The 9,891-nt window shown below is 37.8% G+C and overlaps 1 protein-coding gene across 1 annotated transcript in view; it reads left to right on the forward strand.

Annotated features, from left to right (window-relative positions):
• The window catches only part of cacna1fb (calcium channel, voltage-dependent, L type, alpha 1F subunit), a 32,391-nt gene extending 22,863 nt beyond the window's left edge, over positions 1-9,528 (forward strand). The window contains exons 30-48 of the mRNA XM_043247375.1: positions 87-197; positions 389-472; positions 709-837; positions 919-984; positions 1,193-1,284; positions 1,423-1,582; positions 1,841-1,968; positions 2,048-2,144; positions 2,235-2,337; positions 2,647-2,748; positions 3,196-3,323; positions 4,497-4,616; positions 6,014-6,273; positions 6,377-6,400; positions 6,493-6,615; positions 6,719-6,876; positions 7,036-7,148; positions 7,420-7,767; positions 8,101-9,528. Coding sequence (XP_043103310.1) covers positions 87-197; positions 389-472; positions 709-837; positions 919-984; positions 1,193-1,284; positions 1,423-1,582; positions 1,841-1,968; positions 2,048-2,144; positions 2,235-2,337; positions 2,647-2,748; positions 3,196-3,323; positions 4,497-4,616; positions 6,014-6,273; positions 6,377-6,400; positions 6,493-6,615; positions 6,719-6,876; positions 7,036-7,148; positions 7,420-7,767; positions 8,101-8,367 — 2,613 coding nt within the window. The 3' untranslated portion in view covers positions 8,368-9,528. The remainder of the gene's footprint in view (positions 1-86; positions 198-388; positions 473-708; positions 838-918; positions 985-1,192; positions 1,285-1,422; positions 1,583-1,840; positions 1,969-2,047; positions 2,145-2,234; positions 2,338-2,646; positions 2,749-3,195; positions 3,324-4,496; positions 4,617-6,013; positions 6,274-6,376; positions 6,401-6,492; positions 6,616-6,718; positions 6,877-7,035; positions 7,149-7,419; positions 7,768-8,100) is intronic.
• The last annotated feature ends 363 nt before the right edge of the window (positions 9,529-9,891 follow it).

The raw sequence follows: 9,891 nt of genomic DNA on the forward strand, positions 1-9,891 counted from the left end.
GAAGAAGGCATCTATAAATTGACATAAATCTAAAAACATATATAGGTCTGATTCTGAATTAACACTATTTCTGGATTCTTTCACAGCACTATGACCAGTCCAAACTGTTTAGTCATGTGATGGACATCCTAAATATGGTTTTCACCGGCCTTTTTACTGTGGAGATGATCATTAAACTGTTGGCTCTCAGACTCAGGGTCAGTCCTTTCATATGATGTGATATATATTTGCTTGCTATTAAGTATTATATGGATTGAGTTACTGATATATCGTCTTAAAACCACTTAAACCCATCTCAAACCATTCATTTTGAACCTTTATTTCATCTTGAATTTTTCAAGTTTCTTAATATCTTGGTGATTTTTAATTATTTATTTCTGTTCTGCAGCATTACTTCATCGATGCATGGAATTCCTTTGATGCTCTGATTGTGGTGGGAAGTGTGGTAGACATTGTAGTTACGGAGTTCAGTGTGAGTTCCTGTTCTCCTTATGCAAACAACAGAATTTAAAAAGATACGGTTTTGTAAGATATGCTACCACAGATTTTTTTGGCATGTTGTACAGTTTCAGTTAAATTCAATGGTAATTAGTTTAATATATTAATATATTTTATTCTGTCACAAGTATGCCTTTGGTCTTATTAGATTCTAGCGATGATTATATTAATGTCCCATTATAAAAATAATTGTCCTTTATTTCTCCGTAGAGCTCAGAGGACAGCTCTCGTGTATCCATAACTTTCTTCCGTCTGTTTCGTGTAATGCGACTGGTTAAGTTGCTCAGCAAGGGAGAGGGCATTCGTACCCTGCTCTGGACTTTTGTGAAATCGCTCCAGGTGAGAAGACAATGGTTACTAACACATTTTTCATATTATGAGCCATATTATTAGGTTCTAAATGTTCTTGTTGTCCCTCAGGCCCTGCCATATGTTGCTCTCCTGATCGCTATGATCTTCTTCATCTACGCTGTGATTGGAATGCAGGTAATTGGAGGCTGGGAAAATGTATATATTATCTTATTAACCTTATTTTTTTGGCATTTAAATTTTGATTCTGCTATTATTATTTTTTGTGCGCGTGTGTGTGTGTGTGTCTTTGCTATAGCTGTTGTTTTTTAAAGAAACAGACTTTTTATGAATACAACCAATCAGTTCAAAAGTAATAATTATTAATTAATGTTCTATTCATCAGACATTTGGAAAGATCGCCATGCAGGACCACACACAAATCAACAGGAACAACAATTTTCAGACTTTTCCACAAGCTGTGCTGCTTCTTTTCAGGTGAGAGAGTGTGTTTTTCTATTGCTCACAAAATGGTGCCAGCAAGTTCTCTGATTTGATTCAAATGCATGAACTGTATACCTTGAATGCTACATAAGTTGTTTTTGGTAAAAGTGCATAAATGTAATGTATGTGCAGGTGTGCAACAGGTGAAGCGTGGCAGGAGATCATGTTGTCCAGTCTTCCAGGAAAGCGCTGTGACCCAGAGTCAGACTATGAGGCGGGGGAAGAATTCACATGCGGCAGCAACTTCGCCATTGTCTACTTTATCAGTTTCTTTATGCTCTGCGCCTTTCTGGTAAACAATTGTGGCTGTATAATTTCTCAGATTTATTAAATATTAAAAGCCTGAAGATTTTTTTAAGCTTTGTTTTGTTCATAACTTCAACGTTTATATTTAAACATTTAACTTTTCCTTCTGACAAAACAACAAATAAATATCTGTACAGTTTTTTTTTTTCAGAACTGTACAGTAATTATAATGCAGGGCACGCTAGCTAACCTTATGATGGCTAAAATATTTTCAGTGTGATTTGCAACTGTTGTGCTTTTTCAGATTATCAATCTGTTTGTCGCCGTCATTATGGACAATTTTGACTATCTGACCCGTGATTGGTCGATTCTCGGACCGCATCACCTGGATGAGTTTAAAAGAATCTGGTCAGAGTATGACCCTGAAGCCAAGTAAGATTATCAGTCTCTCTCTAATGCTTTTTAGAAATCTAAACAAAAAAGTCTAATTAAATGTGTGTTTGTTTTCCAGGGGTCGTATAAAGCATTTGGATGTTGTGGCTTTGCTCAGGAGAATCCAGCCGCCGCTTGGATTTGGGAAGCTCTGTCCTCACCGTGTGGCCTGCAAAGTACAGACACGCACAAAATCCTTTTGGTCTGTACTTCTGTTTTTTCTCTCTAACTATATCTCTCTCTGTTTTTGGGGGTTTTTTTGTCAGAGGCTGGTTGCCATGAACATGCCCCTGAACAGTGATGGTACGGTGACCTTCAACGCCACCCTGTTCGCTCTGGTCAGAACTGCTCTGAAAATTAAAACTGAGGGTCAGTATGGGTGTGCACACAAACACACACACCCTCTGCATACTCACCGCTCTATTTGAGCTACGGATGATTCATATGAAAGTGTGCTTTGCATATAAATACTGGATTCCTTCCTTCATCTTTTTTTGTTTGTTTTTTTCATACATATTTAAATACACACAACCATGAACTGTAGGTTATCATGCATAAAATATTACATATTTTCTAAATGCATAAAAAACTTTCTTTTTGAGAATGAATAAGATAATATGTGTGTGTAAAAGAACATGGTCTTAGGTAGGTGTGTAAGCTGTAACGTGTTGTTCTCAGGGAACCCTGATCAAGAGAACGAAGAACTGAGGATCATCATTAAGAAGATCTGGAAGAGAATGAAGCCCAAAATATTGGATGAGGTTATTCCACCCCCTGCTGGTGAGTTCTTTGTGTATCTTATTGATGTAGTTCTTTAAATCAGTAAAATGACTACAATTCACCAGGGTTGGGAAAAATTCAAAATGTAATTGGCTACGTTTTCATTCACAAGTGTGAATTTGACCGGAATTGGAATTTAAATAACAGGAAGAGGAATTTACTGAATTGCATAGTTTAGGTAATTTAATTTCATTGTATGTAATGGCCTATATAGATACAGACGTGGACAAAATTGTTGGTACCCTTCGGTCAATGAAAGAAAAACTCACAACTTTAATCTGACAAAAGTAATAGTAAATAAAAATTCTATGAATGTGGAAATGGCGTATATGTTCATCCTAAATTCAGTTCTGAATGCTACAAAACCCAAAAAAGCATAGTCGCACACACTTTTTTTCACTTTTTGTGCTGTTTCGTTTACAACTTTCTATGTTGGTTCTTTTACAGAGGAAGAAGTGACTGTGGGTAAATTCTATGCCACATTCTTGATCCAGGACTATTTTAGGAAGTTCCGGAAAAGGAAAGAGAAAGTGGGCCTGGGAGATTCAGAGAATGGTAACCCTTCAGCTTTACAGGTAGATCTCTATCCCAGCTTCTGCCTTACAGGTTATCTGGACAAAATAATATCATAGCATTTGCTAAATCACACATTTTATGTCCTGCACTTGCACTAAATTAAATGACAAAAAACAGATGACCTGATAATTATCTAATGTATTTGTACAAATCCCACGTTGAGAGATGATCCACTGAAGCAGACTAAACTACAAGTCTTCACCATAGAGCTGTGATCCAGGCTGTCTTCATGCCGAGTATCACCTTACACAGTCTCTTTTTATCATTCTCTGTGGGTGTGCTGTCATTGGTAGGTTGAGGTTACATGTTTGGGTTTGTGTCCTTGCTGTATGCATTTCATCATTCTTACAGGTTCACAAACTGTGTTTCACAATACATTTCATACTAGATAAAGGAGCTATTTCTCAAGTACCAGGTGAGACAATCCTCAGCTCCAGAGGCTGATACCTAGGCCAGTAGGCCTTATTTTAGTCTTAACCATGTGGTCTCAGTCAGTAATTCTAAGTAAAGTGAAAAAAAACTGCATTGTCACCTGATTTGGTTTTAAATTAAGTTGTTTTGTTAATAACCTCAATCCATCTCATATGATTGCTATAATTCATCAAGCTTCGACTTCATTTCATCATTTAACAGACAGCTTAGCTTTGATAAATTGATGAAATCAGTTTTTCCATGAATTTGAAGGTTTGCAACCCAGGTGAGACTTGAAACCATAATTCCCAGTTCCAGAGGGTGATCCTTATCTATTAGGCCACTGGGACATTTTGCAAATTTGATATTTAATCTCAGTAGTAGTAAGCGCATGCCTTCATAACTATAGATTTTCTCTTCTAGTGTTACTTGGTTTTAAATTACCAATCGTTATGTTTATAGCCTCAGTCCTTCTCACATGATCAGGACTGTAATTTAACTTTTTAAGTTTTGTAGTTTTTCACCCAGGTGGGATTTAAACCCACAATTCCCAGCTCTGAAGACTGATGCCTTATCCATTAGTCCACTGGATCCCTCTCGTATTTAAAGCAGCCTGAAATCTTGCTTTTTTTACCAGCTTGACCAACATGTGGCGGTTTCTGAATTGTTTACAGAAATGTATTTTCCTCAGTGTTTTTGGTGATTTGTTGAGCTGCATATATACTGTCGTACCTGTCTTTTTCCGCGTGCATCTGTGTCAGGCGGGGCTGCGAACTCTGCAGGACTTGGGGCCAGAAATGAGACTGGCCATGAACGAAGATCTGGAGGAGGAAGAGGAGGGTCTGGAGGAGGAGCAAGAAGAGGATGACGCTCATTATAAGGTTTCTATCACTTGGTCCATCAATATCAGTTTGGAGCGTAATTTAATCACTCTATTTTTCGATCAGTTAACTGAATCATACTGAATTCATCTTATAAATTTGCTGAATACAAAAAGCCCATTATATCTAAATAATCAAGAGACTGAAGGATTAGATAATTATTTAGAGTAATAAGGCACTTGGTCTATTGAGACAAATGGTAATTTGAGTACCAGGCAGGAGCAGATATCATGTAATGAATGGAAGTTTAGGCTGAGGGTTTTGTGGTGTAGGTGTAGATGTTGGGGTTTGGTCGGCTGTATGAAATGAATATATAAACTTGCATTTCTTCCCTTAGCATTCATCATATATCTAGGTGTATAATCTGTTTACATGTCAATCATAGGGTTCATGATTGCTAATAGCTGCTTTCCTTACTTAGAGTGCACCACCTGCAGTGCAAGTTGAGTAATATCAGTAATCAATTTTGCAGCACACTTTTAAAGTGTGAGTACTTGCAACATGACTAAAAGGCTCACAACCCAGATATGATTTGAACCCACAATCCCCAGCTCCACAAGCCAATGCCTTATCCATTAAGCCGCTGAGCCTCTACTTGCTTTTTAGGCTGATGATACACTCGTCAACTTATTGAGCAATGTTGCTGGGCAACCAGGTAAGACACAGAGCCTATGACCGATCTAAAATATTACAATAGAAATAGAATCTTAACGGAAAAGTGCTTAAGCAACATTGCTCAAAAAAAAAGTTGCAGAGCAAAATTGCTGTGTCATCGGTCTTAGTCTTTGCACAGGATGAGCCACAGACAAATTCTTACATCGTCTTCGGTGTCACGTGATTCATCAGAAAACATTCTAACATTCTGATTTGGTGCCCAAGTGACATTTCTATTATCAATGTTGCAAAAACAATGCAAATAAAATGTTAAAAAGAACAGAATTTATTTGAAATAGAAAATATATATAGAATAGAAATTTATTATAAATGTGTTTGCTGTCACTTCTGACTCATCTGATTTGTTTTTTTTTTCTAAATAATCTAAATATAATTTCTAAATATATTAAGAGTTTATTTGCAAAAACCTAATTCCATTAGTATTAATTTTCATAAATCGTGTTTTTAATTGTGTTGTCATGTTTTCCTGCAATTTATTGCGTTAGTTAGCTGTATTTTTATTATTTTTTTATTATTGTTAGTGTTATTATTAAATCAAATAAAATTATTTTGTACAGTTTGATTGATATTATTTAAATGCAGGATAAAAACATGACTTTTCAAATACATTGTGATCTGTTTTTGCAAATGAACTCTTCGTATATACATTTAAACATGTCTATGATTTGGAATGTTTTGTTGTTGCATTTTTATACAGTATATGTAATATGCTGTCCTCTTAGAATGAAAATGGGTATGCAGGCCACGCTGAGCCCTCAAGCAAAAGTCGGCGCTCCTCTTTGGCCACGACTCCCAGCGGTGCTCCTGTTCCTGTCTCAGGAGAAGGCATCTTGAACGGAGGACTGGGACGTAGGAGCTCCTTAGCAAAAACACAGAACGGTAACGGCGCTCTGGAACACGAGAATTTCAGGAGAAGAGACAGCACTCGTTCATCCTTTCATTATCAACACAAAAATGGTGTGATTGACCAGCTGCCCAGGAGGTAAATCTAGTAATTTGATCTGCATTTATTTATATTATACCTCATAATTATTATGTGATTTATCAGTCAATTATGTGACGTATTGTTTTTGTTTATTTGATAGATCATCATACTACAAATACCCAAGGTAAGCATTCAGCAAAGTCTTCAGCAGCACCACCCTTATCCTGGTCTCTTCCTGTCTCCCGGTGACTGCAGGTTTCCTTTTTTCTCCTTCAGGAGGGACTCCAGGGATAGATTCTCCTCTCCTCTGTCTCGGCGAGAGGAAGGCGGAGAGTACCCCGGAGAGCAGCGCTTCTATGGAAAAGATGAGGACAGCGAGAGCGTCATCTCTAGAGAAAGGTACTCGCAAAGTTTTAGCCTGTGCCTGAATGAATTAATTCGAATTTGGAAGCTGATTAACTTCATGGATTACAATACATAAAAACTTTTTGCCCTCACTCAGGCATGGTTTTCCAGAGGACAGCACAATGTTCCCGGGACATAGAGACATGTATGACGGACACTCTATGAGACACCCTGTCTACGGTAATCATTATGGAAACAGTTATGGTGAAGGCAGGAGGACAGCACGGAGACGACTGCTGCCAGCAACACCTACTGGTAAAATCATCATTTGTGATCAATGTATTTAGTAATTATTTAATTATAGCATTGTGTGTGTGTGTGTGTGTGTGTGTGTGTGTATGCGTCAGTGTGTAATACAGGAGTGTACTTAACCTGCATAAATTAATCTGTGCATTAATGACTGTCCATTTTCAGGGAGAAAGGCTTCATTTAACATACAGTGTTTAAGAAGACAAGGTAGCAGCGATGATCTGCCCATCCCAGGAACATACCATCAGAACTCCCCGCCCTGCAGAGCACGTTCACAGGTAATGTTGCAAAATATCTTTTTTTTTGTTCATTATACACTTTCAAATGTGTGGGTTACGCTTGATATTAAGGTGTCCTTGTTGCAGTGTAGATATACATTTATATATTATAATTAACTACATGTACTTACTATATGGTTAGGGTTAGGTTTAGGGTCACTTGCCGATGTAATTATGCATAATTAATTGTTATTAATTAATTAATTAATTAACATTATGAAAGTGAGTTTCAACCTGTCTGATTCAGTCTGTTTCTCTCTCTCTGTTTTAGGGATACGGCAGCTATGATTCTCGTCGCAGCAGCGCTAGATCGTCCACGGGTTCAACAGCATCCTGGGCGAACACCGGCCCTCGACGGGGCCGTCTCCTCTACGCTCCCCTTATCCTTGTAGAGGAGGAGGGAGCGGGAAGCGCTGGAAGTGTAGGCATCTGGGACAAAAAGGCAGGTGCCATCGGAGTGCCTGCGTCGGTGCGGCATCCCAGTTCGGGATGGTACTCGGGACCCTCGACGGGTGGAGGGGGACAGCCGTATAGAGCCTACACCACCCTCAGAGTCCCTACCCAACTCAGTCCTCACTACAGCGAGAAGAGAGGCAGCGCTGACAGTCTGGTAGAAGCGGTACGAGCGGAGAAACACTAGAGCATGAGAGCAACATTGCAATAATAACATTACAGCTCGACTACATCAATATTACAGTAACAGTATAACATGTTAGCTAAAATAACATTAAGGGAGCATTACAGAAACAGCATCTAAGCAAAGAGCTCTTCATAAAATTAGCAATGCTGCTGTGTGAGATGTAGAGTGGAGTCGAGTATAACTGATTTAGATATATATTCTTTTGAACCAATGGACTTTATATTCTAAAAATAATATGAAAAATAGAATATATATGAGTCTGACATGTATAGTGCCATTAGTCACTCTAGATTCTCTTTTTGCCTTTCTCAGGTCTTGATCTCTGAGGGTTTGGGATTGTATGCCAAAGACCCAAAATTTGTAGCCTTCGCCAAGCGTGAGATTGCAGATGCCTGTCACATGACCATAGATGAGATGGAAAGTGCTGCGAGTGATCTCCTGAGTCGTGGAGGCTCTGGAGAGAGTCAAGGCTTCCTGAACCACACGGACATGGGACCCGTGTACAGTGACGAGGAGCCCATCAGGAGCCACGAGGAAGAGGAGTTGGCTGATGAGATGACTTGTGTTACGTCTTTTTGAATAACAGAATAAGAGCTGATCGGGATGTCAGTGGGTGGAGCAGCAGAATCCTGACTGACCAATCACATGCTGCTCTGAGTCAGAGAAAGACTCTGCCGAGAACGGAGGTTTAGTTCTGAAATATTGTGACCGGTTCTTACTCAGTCTGTGAAAGAAACCAGCTCCAGTTTACCCTGTCAACATGGCAGTTTTAAATTCTGTAAATTCAGATCTCTGCAAGGACTCCTTTTATAAACAGCTTATCTTGTTGAACGTTTTATATATGTAAATGTGTTTTTACTCCATCATTCTTATGTTCGTCTGTTTATTTTTAAACGTCATTCACAGAGGGATTCTCCTACCTAAAATATACAGCATTTTAAATTATATAAATATAAAATGAAGAACTTTATTAATAAATAATTGAATTATTAACTATTTGAATAATTTTACAGCTTTGTTTCGCATTTTGTGTATATGTGTATTTTTTCCACAGTTTCCCATCATAGATTCCAGTATTGCGTAAGCGTCTTTGAACATGGGTTCAGTCTTTAAGTGGTCTTTACTCCAATTCCAGCTTAAAGTTCAATTTTGAAATAAAACATGATGTTGGAACAAAAAGCACACTTTCAAGGAGAAACCGATTACTTGAGGTAGGTTGCACAGAGCCTGGCTGGAATTTCAAGGACTTTTTTTAGGATAATAAAAAAAAACACGTGTTTTTGGAAAAGTTTTTTGTATTTTGTTATTATTATTTAATTGTCATTTTTTATTCCAGTTTTATACATTGATTTTGAAATGTTGATATGCCTAGCCACTTAGTCTTGTCAGATTTCTTTTACTGCTCATACCCATAGAACAGCCACAGAAACAGTGATCTATTCAGAAGAAGGACACTGTGCCCCATTCACGGGTTTCATACAGTACATAACATTTTCTAAAAATAAATGGCCACAGATTGCAGTTGTGAACTTGTCTGTCATTGTAATCTCATTGTAATCTCCAGCATTTGCTCCCTTCCCTAACAATTTTACTTAGTTAGTGAAAACATACAGAGCAATATTAATTTAACAGCTTCTCTTGGAATATTAGAATAACTAAAGATTTATATGTGAGATTGAATGGGAGTTTATTAAACTCTGAATTATGTTTGTAAACAAATATAAAGATGAAATGTTTCCACTCATTGCAATCTGTCATTTTTATAATATCTGGGGAACCATGGCCATTTTAAATTGTGAAAACCTAGCCAACATAGCCATTTTGAGGGAAAGCTTTTCGCAAAACCATTTTTTTAGTACAAAATTCAGCAAAACATGTCAAAGCCCAGTAGCCTAATAAGGCATACATTTCTTGAGCTGCTGGGAATTGTGTGTTCAGGTTCCACCTGGGTTGCTTTATACAGTATATGTGTTAGATATGTGCCCAAACTGTTTGGCCAGAGTAAAGATATGCTTAATATTTACGGTTTTCTGTCAAAGCAATTTAGAAAAGGTTTAAGACAGCCAGATATCTTTCTGACCTCAAACTATAGTAGATGTAAAG

Source organism: Puntigrus tetrazona, chromosome 8, assembly GCF_018831695.1.
Source record: "Puntigrus tetrazona isolate hp1 chromosome 8, ASM1883169v1, whole genome shotgun sequence".
NCBI lineage: Eukaryota > Metazoa > Chordata > Actinopteri > Cypriniformes > Cyprinidae > Puntigrus > Puntigrus tetrazona.